This window comes from Chroicocephalus ridibundus, chromosome Z, assembly GCF_963924245.1.
Source record: "Chroicocephalus ridibundus chromosome Z, bChrRid1.1, whole genome shotgun sequence".
Classification (NCBI taxonomy): Eukaryota; Metazoa; Chordata; class Aves; order Charadriiformes; family Laridae; genus Chroicocephalus; species Chroicocephalus ridibundus.
Window position 1 is genome coordinate 70794665 of NC_086316.1, and position 21232 is coordinate 70815896.

Here is a 21232-nt window from a genome sequence, read left to right on the forward strand (position 1 = left end):
GGGTGATATGGGAATTCAGTATTTGATCATAACTTGTGTGTGTCTAGTGGGCATTATGCTGATTTAGCCACCTTAGAAGCGAGGCTTTGCTGTTATACTGTGTCTCTAGTAACTAAGGAGCACTTTATAAAAATCAATCCAAGGTACTTGCCTTTTTTACTTATTTATATGTACTAATAACATTTGGTCATACTTGTCTCCCATGGATTTGAGTAATAGCTCAAAATCAGTTTGAAGTTTGCTTCAGGTCTATCTTGTTTCATCTTGCATCAGCCGATGAACTTTAGTGAGCAAAGAGGTGAACTGGAGGGATGTGCCAGCTTCGCAGTCTGAGCTGCCTCAGTAACAACTGGATCATTGCACTCAGTCTTAGATGACAAACTCGCACCATAAACTATGTTAGTCGTGGATTATAAGAAATGCTGGGTTTATATAAATACTTGAGAGAAACTGAATTCATTAAAATGTGTTATAGAATATTTGGTCCGTTGCACGTATTCTTTAAAGCATGCATTCAGAAGTATTTCTGCTCTTGAAAATAAGCAAAAAAATTTGTATTTTTGCACAAAAACTATTAAACAAGCATCTTTATGCATTGTATGTGAGCTCCATGAGTTTGTTGTATCTAATAATATCTGTAAGAAAGATGGTCAATGTTATGGTATCACCTTTCAAATGTTTCTTGGATTCACAAAAAGGAGACACGTGTATTCTCTCTCTCTTTCACTGTGTGGCTTTGCAATTACCAGGGAAGGGGTGTAAAACTGGAATTTATTCAGAATAATGCTAAGAAAATGGAGATAGTTACCAAAGATGTCATCTGTGTTCATGGGATTAAGCACTATGAAATGATTTCCAGAATTCAGTGTCATAGTGGATAATGTCATGGCATTGAATAAGGAAATAGAAAATTCAAATCAGTCCTGCTAAAAGAAGGCTATGTATTCAGTCTGAAATATTTCCAAGTCAGAGAATTTGGTATTCATACTGTTGATGCCAAATGTGAAATCAGGGTATGAGAGTGGTCTGGAATGGAATTGTACCTTTGTGTCAATAGATGTGAAATATATTTATTCTGGAGAGGCATGTGAGTGCCAACTCTTAGTAGACATTGTAGGTGTGTCATATTTTTGTTTGCCTAACCTTGCATTACCGTTCTTTGTTCTGCCTGCTTTCTACTCTGTGTATAGCTCAGGTGGTGCCCTGACAAAATATAAATCAGCTGCTTTCTCACAGTGTGGTCACCCGCAGACGGGACAACATGGTACCTGATTTGCATATAAATAGGTTCTGAACATACAAGATGATTTAGCAGTTTGATTTTTGGTCATCGGAAGTGGCATTCACTGAACTTTGAGGTTGGAACCACTCTCTTCTAAAGTGACCTCCCTAGAAGAAGGGAGTGTTAGAGAACTGACAAATAGGAACTGCTTCTTGCTGCTCGAGCGAGAGGTGAAGTAGTTCCTTTTTAAAAAGCAAATATAAACTGTACAATCTTCTGTAATGGAATGGAACAGTTTACTTGCAACAGGCAAGGAAACCTGTGTTTTTCTGTTATATGGTTAATCAAAAAACGGTGTGCGCTGTGGATACCTTCATCCAAAAGAGTGCTTGTGCCTGCCATATCTCATGTATGGGCTGCTGAACGTGTTGGTCTGAGAGAGCTTCCTTACAGCAGTCTTCACCCCAGTCTCCAACTGTTGCAGACTAGTGTGTATGTAATTTAGAGCCAACTTCACGGTCAACTTCTAGCTAACACAGAATTAGTGTTGTTTGGTCAAACAAGTGATTAGGCTCATGTCCCTAACTGCATGTTCCCATCTTTAATTGTGTTAATCCTGGAGTTGTGTGGTGGATTGTATAAAGTCAGCTCACTTATCTCTCTGAGCATTGCCCAGTTTTTCCACAGACCTAGTCTGTAGTTGGATCACCAAGCTGATCTGGATGGCTATAAACTGAGACTGTAACTTCCTTCTGAAACGGTAACATGTAATGTATCCTCAGAGAACCTTTTAGTAAAGTTTTGTGCCACCATAAGAGGTTTTATACAGTTAATTCCCTTGGATCATAGCAAAATTAAATCTGCTAATTGGAGTATTATATTAATCTATGTAGCACTTAGCATTAAAGCTTTTCTGGTTCTCCAGGGGTTTCTCTTGAGGAAAAAAAAAGACAACAAAATCCATTCCTGAAAGGATCATGGGACGGATGAGAAGGAACCTGTACTTCAGAATGCAAGACAGAGGTGTTTGACAGGCGTTTCTCTTGGAGGAGGAGTAGTAGTTTAAACAGACGCTCTTCTCTCTTGCCCCTTCTTCCCACTTTTCATGGTGCTGCCTTTTAAGTTGTGCTCATGTAATTGTGTCCTTCAGATGAACATGACTGGGAAGGTCACCTGTGTTAAAAGCCTCCCCACCCCTTTTCCAGTACTACAGTTGGATGTTCAACCACGCAAATGCATTTACTGTCCTTGCTAGGCCAAGAAGTCTGTGTTTCTTGTATGTGAAGTGTGGAGTAGGATGTGAAGTGTCTGCAGTGTTCTGCTTGGCTTGCTGGAAATCTGCTACCTGGGAGTGTGGCTGCGGAGACTACCCTCTTGAGCCATATTCAACCAAACACCCTATCTTTCAAAGGCATAGCAAAATAAATATAAGCATACTGATTTTGAAGACCTGTCCATGTCACAGGTAATTCCTCTGTTATGGTGCACAACTGCTGGAGTGGCAAACCATTATAAGGGTAATCAAGGTTTTACCCTGTGAGGTAAATGGGAAATCCAAGATTGTTGACCAATCTTCTGATTCCCGTTGTGGATAACTTGCAAGCTGACTGAAATTCTGGAATTGCTTGCTTGAATTTATTAACAAATCAAATGCACTAAAACTGAAAAAGCATCATGTTTGTCACTTGGATAAATAATCTACAGTCACGTGAATTATACATTCTAAAGGTACTTTAAAATTACATGGGAATCTGAGACCCTTTTTGCCATTCACATAGTAATTCATTTCAACCCAGTTTTTCTGGTTACCGTTGGTACCTAAAGCTCTCCCTGCCAAACTTGCTACAGAAGCAGCACCTCGTTGGGTCCTAGTCTTGAGTGAGGACAGGCGTTGGTGCTGGAGAAAGGCAGATGTCAAATGCCTTGAAGCCGGTTTGAGAGCGCATCAGGATGCCACAGGGTGTCACCAGTGCGCTCAGCATAGTCCAGCTTTTAACGGGGGATGTGTCGTCGTAGTGATGTCAATCTGAAACGATTGTGTTTCCTTAAATTCTGCAAAAGCCTAGAAGCAGAGTACAGAAGTCTTCAGTGAACTGTTAACGTATGGCTTCCAACTGGCCCCTGAAACAAACCATCCCGAACTTTGATGAGATGTTTGGACCTGCTGAAATTGAGAGGCAGAGGCCCGAGAGCTTTGAAACAAGCAGCTGTGTGCATGTAAATGCAGGGAACCTGCTGCTTAGGCTTAGCAGGCTTCCAGGATCCTTTTGAGTATTTGTAGAAACAGGTTTAAAATCAGACAGATCTACTTTACCGAAACTGGGGCAGAGATGAAGGAAAACCCAATATTCTAAGACTAAACGATTCTAAAAGGCCTTTTAGAAAGATGGATGAGTGAATGAATAGTAGGGGTTAATTTTAAATCACCTTATAAAAATTTGACAACAAAAGTTTCAGATTTTGCCATATATCCATGTGAAAGTTGTGTTACCTTCCTTACTAATTCTTCTGTTCGTTTAATTGCAACCGAGAAATGAAATACCACAGGAAATGACTGATTGCTTTTCCTAATAGACGTGTAAATTCTGGACCATTGAGGTATTAACAAAGCCGTTGATGAGCTGCCCACTGCAGGGCAAAGCTGCTCTGAACTCCAGACAGCTGTTTCTCTAGCAGCTGGGTGGACTAGAAGATTAGGCAAAACAATTCAGGTGAGAATGGATTGGCACTTGGTTTTGTCAGCGCACGCAGGGAACTGGCTCCCTAGTCAGTGCGTGATAAAATAATTACAAGGGCTTGGATTGCATACGTGAGTTTGCATGCTAGACTCTTATAGCCAAGAAACGGTGCTTGCCAGTTAAGCTCCACACCCATGAAATGGATGTCAAAGTCCAAGTTTCAAAGAGGAAACCAGAGTTACTGGTGAAACTTGCAACCCAGGCAGGTGTTGCTTCTCTCCAAGTCCAACCCCAGCGGGCTCCTGTAGCCCTGCTGCAGAGCACTATCGGCAGGGAGGTACAGGAGTGTGCTCTGTTTACTGCACACAATGCCTGCAGGCACAGCTCTGCGCTATCATCTCAAGGCTCTGCGTTTGTTTTTTGTAAGCTGTGTGTCAAATACAAGGAAAGAGATTTTTTCACAAGTAGTTTTACAAAGTCCTCCTGGTTTCTGAGTTTAAAGTACATGCTGGTGCTGATGAGGTTTGTCTGAAAGTACCCTGTGCAGTTTATTAATTTAATGTTGGATTGCAGAATCCAGAAAAGCCTGTTACAGTAGTGCTACCAAACATGAACTGACTTGCAGTGTGACAGCTGCTCAGGATTCCTGTTTACAGTTTGTTGTTTCTGTAGCTCCTTTGTTATCTTTACCATTACTCTTTTACAGCACTATCAATATGGAGTGTAAAATAACGCCATTCTTTCAGCTTGGCGAGAGGCGGGGCTGTGGAAAGACTTCCCTGTTCTGTTGCATTCTTGAAGCAAAATATGCCTGTTAAAAATGAGGAGTAAGAGATTAGTGCGGTTTTCTGAATAAGGGTTTAAACTAGCCTCCATATATATCAAGACACAAACATAAGGAACTTATGCAGCTGATGTCTGCAAGTATCTGCTGAACAGGCATTTTGTTTTTTCCTCACTCGTGCTGTAAAGGAATGATAAGTCACTTATCCTTTGTCCAGAACTAGGAGACGTACTGACTGACACTGTTGAAGGTTATTACACTTAATTAATTTAGAGCATGTTGATGACAGTTACTGAATACGCAATATATGAACATGAAGTGCCAAGGATCATGCTGAGGAACAGACTTTGTGGTTCTATTTAAACAAAAATGACACCTTAATTTCAAGTACTGTGTAATTATACCTTGTAAGTACTGTGGTTTTGAATCGAGGTGCAGCATTTGCAGTGGTCAGAAAGTTTGAGGTTTTGCATTTTTAAGATTAGTGAATTGAAGTAGCTATTTAACTGTTGATATAGCTGCTGGTATTTCAGTGGCTATTTCTCAGTGCCGTGAAGGTTAACAAGTGAGTAATTTTAATTCTGCCATTTGACCAAGTAAAAAGTGTTTGGTGGCTTCTAAGATGTTTTGCATAGTTGCTTATCTTAGCTTGTAATAATGATATGATAGTCTGACACAATATAGAAACTTCTGTATCGTTTCTATGTAAGTAGGGCATCCTGCCTAAAATTTGAGACTGCTATAATGGAAATTGGACTAGTATGAAACAAACAAACAAAAAAATCACCCACAATTGTTTTTCATAATATGGACCTCCTAATCCAATTAGTTTTTTTTAAATTTTCTTAATTAGGTGAGTTCATGAATTCTACTGTGACACTCGTAACAAAAATATTTGTGGACTTTCTGTTGTCTGCTGAAGAGGTTCTTCAGGGATAAGGAACTGCTCCTGCCAATGGGTTGTTGATTCTTCCTTATTACGTAGCTTCGGGATCCTCTCATAGTTTGGTATCCCCTTTGATCTTAAGCTTACGACTGTGAAGGGAAGATGTTGCCAGAGTTAGTCAGCAAAGGGATTCCTCAGCAGCTCCACAGGTTGTTCCCTTCAAAAATCTTGGCCCTATGGTTCTCTCATTTGCTTTACATTTCCATAACTGACTAGATGATGGCTTTTTGTTTTTTCTCGTTTGTTTTACAATTTAATTTTGCCTTTGGTATTTATGTTTAATTATGTATGAACTTTCATTTGCCAAATCCCTGATGATTTTTAACATGTATAGTTTTTACTAGACTTTTAAGTATCCATTTTCATTTGTAATGACCTTCCTTTCACCTGAACCTTGTTAATAAGTTGAATATTTAAGTTCACATGGCTTACTAGTGTAATCATGGGTGATGTGGGTGGCAGCCCTTTTGTCTTCCCCCAGTTAGATATATTTCCTGTAAATATATCTAGCCCTTTTGTCTTCCCCTAGTTAGATATGTTTCCTATGAGTCGGTCTTAAAATTGTTGAATGTATTGCACAGGAGCTTGTAATTCTTTTTATGTTCTCAGCTGGAGTGTATTTATAATAATCTAATGTCTTTAGGTCTGCAACATAAGTTTTATATCATTCCTGTATTTTTTTCCCTGTAATACTCCATTCCTGCAGGAAGATGTAGATGCTATGAAATAATCTTAAAATTTTCTTTGACTTTCTATCCCATAGATGAGTTTCAAGTGCTTTTAAATGATTAATATGAAAAAATAGTTTAGTATGTTGAGTAATACTCAAATGAACTTAAATAGCAACCTCTTGTTTCAGATCTGGGACCTATTAACATGATGGAGGTAAGTTTATGTGTTCTGTGTATGTTCTAGTTGCTGCATATTTTAATGAGCTTTCCCTTCTGTGTGGCTTCAAAAGTGATTTTCATGCCTCAATAAATGGATTTTCTTGCCAAATTCCAATGGATCTGAAAGAAAGGTACATTGCTAAATTTTAAGTAACTAAAATCTGGGTCAAGTATAAACAAATATTAAGAAACTTTTCTAGAAACAAAGTTGTTCATCTCAGAGTTCTGGTTCTTCCCCTGTATAGGTAAATCAAACATATAAAAATAGCCTGCCTATCTTCTAACTCTTTAGTGGCTTCTTTGGGAAATGTTATTTCACTGTATTGGAGAGCTGACTTTGACGCCTTGCTATGCTTGGTGGTAGTATAAGTAAGCTGCTGTTATACAATGTATATAATGATTAACCTGTGGTAGCTCCAGAATGCTTACCTGTCTTGTTTTTAGCACCAAGGGCTCAAAACTCTCCCACTACTCACTTGTAAATGCTGTTGAACTTGAAAAGCATTTGACTTGCATGCTACCACCGTTATGCAATTTACTTCAATAAACAATATAAGATCATATTAAAAATATTCTTGAAGTAGATAATCTTTAAGGTCCCTTGCAACTCTAACCATTCTATGGTTCTATGATTTTAGAGACTTGTTTCATATTGGCTGCTTAGTTGCAGTCCTGGTTGTGTAGAGCTTTAAGACATCTTAAAAATTAAGACAAAGCAGACGATCTACTATCCTTTATAAACTACTCCATAACAAACTCTTATCTGCTCATTCAGTTATGTTTGGAGCTCTTCTAAGCCAAAATAAGAGGCTTGCAGTCCAAAGCATGCGGACTTTGCACAATTTTTTGGAATAATTTTGGGTTTAGATAATCCATAGCACCTGATAAGGAAAAGTTATATCCCCCTAATTTCCTAGTTCAGAAACTGTAATTTACGTAAGTAGAATTAGCAGCTTTGCATAATAGATGTTCCAAGGAGGTATTAATAATACTCATACGCCATACCTACGGTATGCAGTTAGCCCCCCTCCTCCAGCCTGCAAGGAGGAACGCTGTTGGAGTCTCAAGTAGTCCAAACCCCATGCAAAATAAATGCTAGCTGGGTGTGTAACAAGTACTCAGAAGTGAGCAATTTGATAAGTCTGAGAATGCACAATGCTGGTTTAAAGGAAGATATTTATTGAACTGCAAGAATAAACTTCTTTTAGACAAGTTTTTCAATGCTTAGGGAAATTTTTTCATGACAGGAAATTTAGGCATTTAAGGAATTTACATGTCTGTATGAGATTTAGGTAGAACCAAGGTTCAGAAATCCAGTCCTGTAAAACTTTTCTGCTGATGCTTAGCCCTGGAATATCGCAAGCTGTGCTGTTACTTTGTTTTTCACTTCACTAACCTCCTGCAATTTGTAGGTTTTTACATCTGGAACTGACCCAGACTTAACTGACTAGCTAAATATGGTGAATATCTAGGAAAAAAAAAACAATGCAAAACCTTCCCAACAGCGAAGGTATCTTCCCCATGCTTCACTGGCATCTGCAAGGTTTGTCTGTGATGTGAACTGTAACTACCGCTGCTGTTTGAAATCCGTAAGAGTGGCGTGGCTACGGACCAGCACCTGCAAGGCTGGACCAGCGCTCGCAATAAAATGGACTGAGTGTGCACAAACACTTTAGAAACTTGCAGCACGTTCTTAAAACCTTGGCTTCCTTCTTGTAAATTATTCTGCTGCATGTTCATACCACGACGGCTGAGTACCGTGAGGCTGGCAGCTGCGTTGGAGACAGCCTGGGAACAAGATGAGGAGCAGTGTGACCTGTGAGAAGTGTGACCTCCTGTCATGTGGGCGAGGGGAATTTCTCTTTTCCTGCATCTGAACAGCTTCTCACATTTTTCTGAGTCCTGTTCCACCAGGCATCGTTAGGGCATGCACTTGATCATTTGGGGTATTTTTAGAAAGCGCAAATAATGGCAGAGGCATGCTTTGAATTTTCCTTCTAGCAGCGGCAGGAATGCCAGCACTTCACATCACATGGCAGCTCAAACAAGTCTACGTCTATTCCAGTAACATTTTCCCACCCAAACATAGCATCCGAGCGCCCTGCGGAGACCGTGTGCCAAGCTGGAGCCTGGCTCACCCCCAAGGGGGCTATGCGTTGGAAACTTAACCGTTCAACGCCTATGTCCGCGTTTCCATCCTCGTGATGTTTTCCCCCCTTGGTCACAAAGCGCTCGGGACAGAAGTTTCGACCACCTTAAACTTCGCAGGGAGCCGTCTGTGGAAGCATCAGAAGGAAAACGGTGTGTGTGTGGGGGGAGCAACCAACCAACCAACCAACCCACCACCACCACTCCCCCTCCACCTCTTTACAACTGAAGGGGTTCTTCCACCTCGGTTTTCCGCGGATCCGAGGGTGTTTTAGGAACAAAACCGATGGTCCGGGGAGGCTCCAGGAGCGGGGCCTAATCCCCCCACAGGGGACAGCGCCCGCACCGGCTGGACAGCTCTCCGGGGCCGCCGGCTGAGGGGAGCCGGCAGGCCCCGGGGCCCCGGCGGCCCCCGGCTCCCCTCAGCCGGCGGCACCTCGTCCCTCCCCTCGTCCCCGCCTCAGGCCCAACCGACGTCAGTGGGCGTCAGGGCCGAGCCCCCCACCCTCCCTCCCTCCGCCCATCGGCATCCGCCCTCCCGCCGACGAACCGCTTCCCCCGGCGTCGGGCAGCAGGCAGCCGCCTTTTCCTCCTCCGCTTCAGCCCAGCCCGCCGCCCCCATCCCCGAGCACCGCGCAGAAGATGGCGGCGTACAAATTCCTCCTGCCGCCGCTCGGCCGACGCATCCTCCTTCCCGCCGCCCGCCCGCGGGGCGCCGGGGCTGAGGTAAGGCGAGGCGGCAAGGCGAAGAGGGGCACCCAGACTTCCGCACCGCCGCTCGGCCGCGCTCCCCGACAGCGACCGGCCCCCTCCGCGTCCCCCTGCCCGCCGGGCCTTCGCCGGCCCGCCCGCCCCCGGGCGGCGGTGACCTTGGCGGGGTCCGGGCCGCCTTCCCCGGGGGTCGATGTCTCCCGCGGGCGGGCGAGGTGGGGGGAGACGGGCGGGGCCCCAGGGGTAGGCGGCCGCCCTGCTGCCCCCCCTCCCCAGGCTGGCGTTACCCGCCCCCGAGGGGGAGAAGCGTGATGGGCTTCGTTCTTTTTCTCTATGAAAGTGGAGGTTTTGGTCCCAAGGCGGGCGGCGGGGCGGGCCTGGCCCCGGCGGCGGGTTGGGATGCGGTGACCTTGGGGGTCCCGGAGGTTCGGCTTAGAGGTTTATTTTTTTTAATTTATTTTTTTTTTTAATTTCCCCTGCGTTTGAAATCGCAGCGCAATGACAGTATACTGCTGTATATTTCAATCTCGCTTACCTCGGTTTCTCCCAGAGGCAGGCTGCAGGTGCGGGCCGGGGGGCCGAGCGCGGCTCCCGGGCAGCCCGGCACCCGCCGCCTTCATAGGGGTGCGGAGCTCAGCCCGGCTTGCCTTGCTCTTCTAGGGGAGGCGTCTGCCAAACCTCACCCATCTAATGGTTTCCAGCCCACGTGTAACCATAGCCACGTTAATTTTTTGTCTCTTCAGCCATAATTGTTTCTGTGGCTTTTCTTATTTTAGTTGAAACAGCGCGTTTACTCTCCTTCTCATGCCAGTGTTTATTCTTCGTGATGTCTTTATGGACAAATCATCATTGCTCTTCCAGTCTTTGTCTTGCTAAGTTATATTTTGCTCTGCTATTAAATTTATTTTGATTTTATTGATTGTTCTAGGAGCCCATCTGTCCCTGTGTTTCTTCTCTCTTAAACCTGGGCTGCCAGGCTCCTGAGGTCTCAGCTTGCTGCCCTGGTGTGCAGAGGAGCGTGGGTGATCCCTGGCACCTTGGTTTCCTGAAAGCCCGCCCATTGCTCTCAAACGGCAGAGCAGGTGGTAAAGGGACTGAAAAGAATGTACTTAGTATAGAAGACCAGATCCCCTCATTACAGACATCCAACCTGGGAACATGCACATACGTAACGTATGCTGCTCTGTTGTTCTCCACTGTTACAGGCAGTTGGGAAGATTAAAGAAAAGGTATCATGTGGTCTCTTTAAAATATTTTCCTATGTGTGGGTACAGGGGCATGGCAGTGGCCTGGCCTCCCTCCAGCCCTGGCCCTCATGCCTGCTTTACAGCTCTGTTGTATTGGGGCTCCCAAGGCTGTCAGCACTTTAAACTCATTTTGTCACACGCCTACCAAATGGGACCAGCAGAGATGCTCTTTGCAGTCTTGCTATCATTATGAAAAAAATGTTTCTGAAAGAAACAGTCATGGTATAATTGAGCATAGGGAAGTGTCTTTTTCTCAGTTGGCACTGTTCTTTATGACCTATGTACTGATTTTTTTTTTTTTAACCTGTCAAAGCAGGGGAACATCAGTGTTGCCATTGGGAAAGAGAAAAGCCTCTATTCAGAAAGGTTTTCTTAATACTTAGTATAAACTCTTTCAGCCTTAATTTTATAAAGAAGGCAGTTTGTGTAATCTTGAAACTGAGCCAAAAATTACTGCAATGGTTGAAACTGGATCTTAAGGCAACTCTTTAGGGAAGAATTAGGCTATTGTCTTTAAAATGTGTGTAGATTAGCTTGTTTATTATCTATGTACTCATTCTTCTCCTTTCCCAGTTTAAAATTTCTCACTTCTACTGACAAATTAGAAGTGGAAACACCAGTAGGTAGTATTTTAACTTCTAAATACTTTCAACTTATGGAGACTGTGTCAGTGTAGTGACTTAAATGTCAGTTGCTCCTGGTGCCTTGACAGTACTAGATTAGCATTAATGCATGGTAGTATTAGTGGGAAATACTTAAAGAATTGGAAAAAAAAGGGTAACTGTGATCTAAGAATATAGTAGATGAGTTAGGGTGGTTACTGTGTAATGGCTTTGCACTGTGAAGTCTAGTTTTGGGCATGGGATTTGTATTGATTTCCTTCATGACCTCCCTATTTCATCAGTTTGTTGGAGTCTCCCTGACTCTGGGATGTTCTTCAACAACACAAAGAGCTCTAAGACTGCATTAAGAAGCTGGGGGAAGGTTCAATCTGTTGAACGGTGTCCCTGCTTACTATCCTGCCATCACCATGCTGTACTTCATACTGTTCCTTGGCCTCCACTCAAATTTTGTGGTGGCGTTGGCTCTCTGCTTCAGCAATTTCTGGTTATGTTTAGTGTCTGGATATCTTTGAAGCTACAAGTTGCAATATATAGGTTAGAGCAGTCTTTGGGTTGCTCTAACTTGTGCTGAGGAATTGCATTTGTGAATCTGTTCACAGTAAGTCACAATTTGTCATCAGTTTAGGGTGGAATTCAGAAATTTAAAATCTGTTTGTATATTGTCAAATTGATGCAGCTCATATTAAGCCTAAAGCCTTCATAATACATATGAATGTCCTAAAATATGGGTGATGTGGAGATAGAGAGACAATATAGTCCTTGTTTTGGAGGCTTGAATCCTTCTCTCCTCCCAACCCCCCCAGTGTTTAGTAGTTACAATAGTAATATCTTATTTTATATATTTTCTCCCTTATCTAGCCAGAGGGATGGTCATCATTATAAAGCTAATATATAATGCTTTTTATTGATTCACTTGTTTCTTTTAATGTTGTTCCAGATTTGTGGATGTTATTTTTCTACCAGCTGTCATCGCAACACCAAATTTTATACCGATCCTGTTGAAGCTGTAAAAGATATACCCAATGGGGCAACTATACTTGTTGGTGGTAAATATTTAGATTGTATATGTGTTCTATTAATAGGATGCTTTTTACCCTTGTACTGTGTTTTTTTTTTTAATATTAACTAATTTGAGAATCCATATACTTGCATGGGTATTTTAAACAAGTGATTTCCTACTCTGCTAATGAGAGGCAGACTTTCTGTGAGAAAAGCCCAATTTGTTTCTTAGGGGAGGGAAAAAGCCCACTAGTGAAGTGTTAGACTTTACTTGTGCCAGGTTGAATGCAGAAACTCAACTTGGGCTTTTTCAAGTTAGCATTATTATTTCAGATGGTGAAGAAATAAAATCTGGTTTGATTATTTTTATGGTAGCATTCTCGTTGTTCTGTATTTGCCTAGTCGCTGGGTCTCTCTGACCTTCAACAAATCACCTAACCTGTTCCTGGCTGTAGGATTGGTGATAATACTTATCTATGTTACACTAGATGGTTATGTGTAGGACTTTCAAAAGAGTCAAGAAGTTGTGTCACACTGACTTTCACTGTGACTTGAGCTTTTGAATCTTCTTGGTGGGTTGCCCAAGGAAGTTGTCAGTGTCCCATCCCTGGAGGTGTTCAAGGCCAGGCTGGATGGGGCTTTGAGCCCCCTGGTCTAGTGGGAGGTGTCCCTGCCCAGGGCAGGGGGCTTGGAACTAGGTGATCTTTAAGGTCCCTACCAACCCCAACCATTCTGTGATTCTGTGATTTCCACAATTTCATGCTCTTTGATCTGCTGAAAGAAAAGCCATCTCTATATTTAGTAGGTTATAAGTGATTTTTAGTATTGAAGAAGCAATGAATATAATGTTGTAAAACGTGGGAAACCTCACTGGACATGTGTAATGAAGCAAAATGCCTTCTAGGAAGAATTATATTATTGTATTTTTTTCTGTTGTTGGAACAAAAGGAAACATGAGGCTAAGTGGTTGGGAAGGAGATGGTAGTAGTTGTAGTGTTAGAGCCTGGCCTAAGATTTAGGTGCCTCAAATGTGGCATGGTATTTCATTTTGGGTGTGCTGGGTTCTTGCATAATAGGTAGGAGTGTCAGGCACCTCCGCCTGGGTGGAGATCTGGGTTACTCTGCTTACAGTTATACATCTTCTGGAGAGCATTAAGATTCCCAGATTTTTATCACCTAATTATAGGCTCTCCCTCTCTATGTGGGAAGGCCCCTCACTCCTCCTGTTTGATATTGTTATGTGCAGCACAGAACTGAAGGTTAGTTGGGTAGAAAGAGAAGGAGGAATAATGAGTACAGTGGTTAGGATACATATCAGGAGAGCTGAGGTCCCACAGCCCTTCTCCAAAGGCCATTTGTGTATGAGCAGACCTCTGATGGTTGAATGGCTTTTATTCAAACTGGGGATCATCTAGTGACTGGGAGATTCCAGTACTAGAGTACAGCTCTTTCCAGAAGTGTTGGTTTATTTAGTCAACTAAGGAACTTGTTCTACTCAGACAGGATTTTTAATTAAACAGTGCACATTCTCAGACTTTTTGTTAATCTATGTTCTTTCAAATACTTGTTACATATTCAGTTTTCTTTTATTTTATGTAGGTTTTGGATTGTGTGGGATTCCTGAAAACCTCATTGGAGGTTTACTGAAGACTGGAGTAAAGGGAATAACAGCAGTCAGTAATAATGCAGGGTAGGTATTCATATGGTTTAATATGTGTAGTTTAGTAAGTACAGACTAATTATTCTGTTCATGTGAAAAAGCTGATATGTATGAAAAAGTCTTATTTTTCATCATAAGAATTTTCATATTAACCACACAGCTTTGCTTGAAAGTGTTGTTTTTGGAATGAGCCCAGAAAGTACAGTACTGTATGTATACTCAGCTTTGTCAGGGAGCAATTGTCACTGTTGTAGACAGTTGCAGTTATGTATATTTAACTGGTTGATGGTAACTGAAAATTCTGATTTAGGTGCTTTAAATGTAGCATCAGTAATTTTTTTTTTTTGTGTGTGTGTGTCAAGTTCTAAATACATACTTTTTTTTTGAACTACAGTTTGGTTCTTTCTGTCCTTCTTATTGTAATTCTGTTACTTTAAAAAATCCCCAAACACCACAACAGCAGTGGAAAATATTTATGATGAAAGAATGGAGAGCCTCTTTAATGGGTTTTGGCATTTTTGATTTCTTTTTTGAAATGATTGCCCATTAAGAAATTCTTGTGGGGTTGACGGTGAGAATAATTCTTTTACATATAATTTCTCATTTCCTCATTAGGGCTAATTTTTACACAACATGTTCGTTGTAGTAGACTCCACAATACCTAACGATCATGTATATTCGTATAGAGAACTAACTACAGCCCACTTCTGTTGAAGTGCGTTGATAAAATAGAAATGAAATTAAATAAAAAAATGTATATTCAGAATATAATGACTTGTATTTTAAATCAGCCTGGTCAATAAGACTGATATTCTGTTCCTTGCAGTGTTGTTGAATGACTAGCATCTGCAGGTGGCCCTAACCTTGGTTCAGTGACTTACCCTATTAAATGTCACCTTCAGCAACTTAATAATACCAGTGTAATTTAGTTCACTGTAGATTGAAAGAATATTGGAAGATTGGTGTCTCCTATTGGCATTGCAGTTTCTTTAGCAAATTTTCTTTGATTAGGGAGCTCATCCTACACTCTATTGTCTTGTGAAGTAAGAGTCTTCTCACAGCTAGATGTACTGGGGTTACGCACCCCAGTTGGTAAGGAAGATAGTTTGCAAGCATTCCTCCAGGTTTTTGTTTGTCTGTTGTTTGTTTTTTTTTTTTTTTATATAACGTTGCTTACTTTCAGCAAATGGTAGTACCTGTGTTATTACATTTTCTGTGAAATTTTTACTTTTGAATACTGTGTTTCTGGTGAAATAATCATTTTGAATGCTTTTCGTGGAACTTCATTAATGCTTGCAATTATGAGCCCTTTCCTTGGGTTGGACGCCTCCCATCTGTTCTGTAGAAGCTCAGCCTTTATCCAATTGCAGAACAAGAACTGTAGGTGGGGGGAAAAATCACTGGGAAACTATTTTCTTTTGTACCTATGTTAGAATAAAAGAGAGAGAAGTTTACGTGAGCCAGAAAGTTTGCTTGGGTATAAAGACCTTTGTTCTTCATACAAAATGAAAACAGATGTCAAACCTTGCTCCTTCAGTTCCTCCAGCCTTGCCAAAGAAGGGAATTAGGTGGGATTTATCTAATAATACTTTGTGCTATTTTCAGCTGCAACATTACATCTTCCATATACTTTGTCCATAGATTTGTATCCCAATCTGTTTTGTTTTTAACCCAAGTGTATTTAACATTAAGTCAAAACCAGAATACCATTCAAAACCCACGGATTTAGTTTATCTATCTATCTGTCTATCTGTCTATCTAGTGCAGGCTTCTGAGGCTGAAGTTCACAATATGTTGATCTTCATCTTTTTTCAGTGCCTCATGCTTGCCATTGCACATTTATTGGATAGCAGATATGATTTGTATTGGTATTTGGCACATACATAGTCAAACTCAAGCTCCTTAGACTCTTGTGGGAAACAATTTCTGCTGCATGATAAAAAGGAAAGAGAAAGAGACAGAAATAATTTTGAGTGGAAATATCGATTCCTTAGAGTAGAGATCACTCACTTTCCTCATACTCTTACTTCTCAATGACACACATCTATGTAGATAGAGAGATTGCACAGGTGCTTCTGGGAGGGAGGTGAGGAAAAGTGAGAAATATTGTGGAACAGAATGGAGAAGACAACATTTTGTATTGTATTCTGCATATAGTTAGTGGTGTTATAGGTTAGAATTAATTTTGTTTGAAATAATGCTAACTTTCCTGAAAATGCTTTGGACTTCGAGGCTGGAGTGATTACTGTAAAGCATTTGGTTGCTGGTGGTAAAGCAAAATTTAATTCTTTTTTCTTGAAATTTGTTGTCCATGAACATTCATGAAAGTGTGGTAAGCTCCTCACAGAACAGTGTAGTGATTTGAAAATGCCTGAGGGCATCTAGGCTTTTCATAAAGTCTAGTTTGTAAAAATCCTGGATTTGCTCTCATGCTGAACAGTATCATTTATTTCTAAATTAAATTAATAATAAAATATAGTCTCATCTATTGTGTTTATTTATTGTATTACTATTATATGGAACTTACCCTGCTATAGTTTGGTAGGGTTTGGGAACCAGGCTAAAGCACAGGTGTCATCATTAATAAAGTGAGAATCCTCTTCACAGCGACTGATACCATTTAAACATATTCTTGTCAAAAAGTATAGTGATATTATAGAGTATTGCAATACTAAGAAATGGATTTGAAAAATGAAGTAGCACAGCAATCGTATACCCTGCAGCAGTGGTATTTGAAGGGTAAATTGTTCCTTTAGTCTTGAGGTGTCAGGTATTTTGTGGGATGAGTAATTTCTCAATTTCCAAGATGCCTCAGGATTCAGTGTGTTTTGCTTTGGCTCTGCTGTGCTGCAGTTGATGCCCTTCTGTGTTTTTCATCTTCCTGACTGCAGCTGCTTTCTCTTCTCCAACTCTACCAGCAAACAGGAGAAAATTAGTTGTGGTTAGGTTTTTTTATCCTGCAGTGGGGTTAGCAGGCAACTTGTAATTGGAGCAGGGAAGGAGCCAAATACAGAGACAGACAGTGTGTTTTGGAGAACAGTGCAGCTATGTGGATTAAGTCACGAGTCTTTCAATCTGCATGAACCACAAAATGTGTTTATAACTAAAATAGCGGCAACAGAGACAGTGCTTCTCTTGCATCTAGGGCAAAGCAGCAGTTAGGAAATCCTGAAGCATTCTTACCAACTCTCTTTTAGCTGGAGAGAAAGTTCAGCAAAGCCTAGAAATGCTTGGCAGTGTCTGGAAACAAAGGAGTAGGTTGTTCACAAGTGCACACCCTGCTGTTGTGTGCTGCAGTGTAGTAGGGAGGAGATTCCTCCTGCAAATCCTTGTTCAAGTCACATAGTTGCTGGCAGGTAAAGTGCTTGTTTTGGCCTTTGAAAGGCTTTCCAAGGACAGTTTGTACAGTAGCGTGCTCTCAGGCATGCTAGTTAGAAACATCATACTGCTAAACTTGCTGTCTGTTGCTGTGCATTATGCTGGTGTGTACACCGTGTGCTAGCTAGTGAAACTGCACCTTTAAGGGTAGTTACCCTTTTGCCAAGCCAAACAAGGCGAAGTGTTTGAGAGGGAAGCAGTACAAATATCCAGTATCTCCGGTATTTGCACAACTTGCTGCAGGGGAAATGAGCTTGTGAACCGGGGAGATAGTGAAAGATACAACCTCTCGCACCTTGCCTTATAACTTGTTTTGTCTGTGTTTGTATTTTAAGTATTTGTTTACACTGTGTTATTATATGCCCTTTAAATTTAGAGGATTCTGTGTCAGTAAGCTGCTACAGTCCATTTTATTGAATTTTTGCTGCATTATTGTTTAAATTTGGTTCACTCCACATAGGTCAGAAGGTCCTTATTTTAAACCCTGATTCAGTAAATTCCTGACGTGGTTCTGATTAGTATACAGTACCTTCTTGCATGTGGCTGTTTTTTCATCTGCTTGTAACTTCATCGTATCTTGTTGCATGTTAATTTCAAGTTAGAGTGGACTTGGATGTTTCAGATCAGCTTATGCTAAGATTTCCCTAATGCAGGCTGTCAGACCTATTTGTTCAGATTCTGTGTTGCAACACAAACAACGTTCTTGTCAACACAGCCAAATATTTAAAAGGAATGTTTAAGAAGTTGGCACCAAATTATTATTTTTAATTAATTTTGCTTAATGAAATGGATGACTAATTTTGGGTGTAATCACATTTTGAGATCAACACTTCTGTTCTGTCTCTACCACCTCAATAGGCTGAATCTGTAATTGATAAAAATGAAGTCCGTTACTTGTAGTAGCTGCGCATGTCGTGTGGCTGTTGTATCAAATGAGCTACTTCCCTCTGGGCTTTGTCTGTTTTTAAGACTTAAATATGCAGGTTTTTTTGAACGCAGTAGCGTTGAACAGTAGGGTTTCACTTGCAGTAAAAATAGAGAAGTCACAGTTAATATCTTAATTACTAATCACCTGTGTGACCATTTAAACGGAGACTGACAGCATGCTGTCAGATTATCGCAGATTCAGGCTGTCGGCTTAAAAGGCATTACCAGCTTTTTGAACCTTTGGTCTCTGTGCTCTTTTTGAAGAAGTTCTTTTGGTGTTAACAACTTTATGCATTAGTAAGGAGAAAACAGCTTTGAGATAAATGTTTAAATTGTTGGTCATTATGTTGAACATAATACCCTTGTTTCCTAATGGGCTATTTGCAGTTGCCAAATCTCCAGGTAAGGCACTACTCTATGGCATCAGATGCAATGGTAACGTTACAGCACCCCACATTCTGAAGCACAAAAGGCATTTTAATGTTCTTAGCAATTAAATATTTTGAATTTAAGGCAGGATTGATAAATGTTATGTATGTTAAAGGTTAAGGTTATCTCATTTTTCAGTCATTGCTTTGAATTGTATGTTTTGAATTGTATGTTAAAATATGTCTGACATATTTGCCACAGACTCTTTGTTTGTTCTTGCATATGTAATTCCTATGGCTTAATTCCATCCTTATTATTACTTTTTTTATATATATATCTGTATGTATGTTATTTATACTTGTATATACTTACATATATTTATATTACACATATGACAAATATGTCTATATAAAAAATACTGTGAGGTGGAAGTTGCATTCCAAATTCACAGAAAGTTGAGAATTTTTTTCACGTAGTATAAGGTGACATGAATTTGAGAATCCCTTGATTCAGAGAGCTAAAATGTAACTTCCCCAGTCTATGAGGGACTGGGAAGAAAGCTTGCATGTACATAAAGATATGTTCAAGGTGATGCTCAGAGTATCTTACATTGTGTATGTCACTTTTATATACGCACAAGAAATTCTTTATACATCCCAAATTAAATACACTTTCAGAAGTGAAATACAAGGTCACCAATGACTCTCATCTCTCTTGCTGGAGAGATAAGAGTGGAATTAGGTAAAATCCTGTGCATGGCCAGTTGCCAAAATAATGGGGCAAGATGTATAACCTATTTTCAGTGTTAAGTTGATTATTTGAAGCAGTTCACCTGTTTTTTTATCATCTCCATTCTTTGTAAAGAATCTAATCAGATGCTTTATTACAGCTGTTAAATTGGTGACACCGCCTGAACTGCAAATCCCTGAAAACCTGACAAGGTCATCTTGCTAATTTTAGTGTGGAGGTTATTTAAGATTTTGGCAGGGTGAATTGTACTAAACTTTGCACAACATGGAACTATTGAGAAATCAGCTCTGCAGATGACTTTGTGGTTGTGATTACAAATGAGGAAGACAAAATAGGTATAGAACTCAGCGTGGTCGAGGAACTGTGTCAACTTGCTTTTAGAAAAGTGACAATAAAAATTAAAACTAGCTTTCATCCAGAAGACTTTTGAAGTATGATGCATTCATGGTGAAATGAGAATATTTATTGGATTAAGTCTATGCCATATAACTTCACTGTGAAGGAAAAATGTGGTAAATTTTAAAATTTCTGAATAAAGTTGTTTTATTTGTTGTAATCAAAACACAATATACCATTTCATAGCAGAAGGGAATGTGGAAAGAGGAGACCTTGCTGCTGACATAACCATGCAATGTACAGTACTTGTCCTCTTCAAATATCACCTGCTTTCATAATCTTTTGATGGACTTGGCCTATATGCCCGCATCCATCATTCCTACAGGAACGGAGCATTGTTTTTGGAGGAGGAATACTGCCGTTTTGCTGTGAGGCTGGAGCTGAGATGAAGTTATCAGAGCAGAGAGGACGGAGTTTCCCTAAGAAGGCTTTAATAGCAGAGGGAGAAGAGTTCAGTGCAAACACTGCTGAGGAGGAGCAGAGGGAGCTTAAGGCTCAGTCATGCCAATTTGCATGCAGGGCTTCATGATTCCCAGCAACCATGGGTTTTCTTATTTTCTTTCTTCTTTCTGCCCTCAAGTGGAAGAAGTCTCAGGATGCCTAGCTGAGAAAGATTCAGTGCACTGTTTCTTTTGTCCTATGCCATGGACTGAAAAGGTGGTGAGGCAGTTTTTGTGTGGTTTCTGGGAGCTGTGACCCAGTGCCCCGTTTTCTGTCCTGCCTCTTTCTTCTCCTGACCAGGACTGCCTTAGCATAGTTCTCTCTTCCTCCTCTTTTCTCAGTCGTCTTCCCTCAGAGAGCTTCTACATGTCTTTTATGCTTTCCATTAAACACTTCCCATTAGGACAGATGGGAAAATGTCCTATGAAAAAGGAAAGAAGAAAAGTTGTTGCAGGCAGTGTCACAAGAATCGATAGGGCAAATAAACATTACGCCTCTGTGGAATTTACCTTCCTATGAGCTGTATCTGTGTCCCTCTCCCTGTTATTTGACTCCCATTCCTCATCTTGCCCTCATTCTATGTACCTTGCTGTAAGTGTGGGATGGACAAGCAGGAGAAACAGAATATCATCTGAGCTGGCTCCTTAGTAATCTTCCAGTGTAATGCATGGGGGATTATTGTGGGCCATAGTCTTACTGTTAAGAGCCAGCTATATGACTGGGAAAGAGGAGTCATCAAGAACTGTTATGTGAGTAACTGTCCACAATTATTTTACCCTTGGTGTGCCTGCACTTTTGTTCAGTGTCTTCTGGCAAACACCGTCTTCAGTATGCATCAGTAGGCATCTACTCATTTCCTGCACAAAGGCAATAAAGGATCACTTTCTGGTGCTGCCAGGTTTATACTTTATCACATTTTTTGTGGACCTCTGCAGGTGTCTTCAGCCACATACCTTCTTTCATGTTCGTAAAATTTCACGTGATAGTCAGGCACCCTGTGAGCCTGAAAGCTTAAGGCTGTGGTACTAAGAGGTGCCAAACAGGTAGATTGATGCATTCCTTT

General features: G+C 40.9%; 1 protein-coding gene across 1 annotated transcript in view; it reads left to right on the top strand.

The window, feature by feature from the left end:
* The first annotated feature begins 9184 nt into the window (after nucleotides 1-9184).
* The window catches only part of OXCT1 (3-oxoacid CoA-transferase 1), an 89847-nt gene continuing 77799 nt past the window's right edge, over nucleotides 9185-21232 (top strand). The window contains exons 1-3 of the mRNA XM_063319478.1: nucleotides 9185-9394; nucleotides 12187-12295; nucleotides 13848-13938. Coding sequence (XP_063175548.1) covers nucleotides 9311-9394; nucleotides 12187-12295; nucleotides 13848-13938 — 284 coding nt within the window. The 5' untranslated portion in view covers nucleotides 9185-9310. The remainder of the gene's footprint in view (nucleotides 9395-12186; nucleotides 12296-13847; nucleotides 13939-21232) is intronic.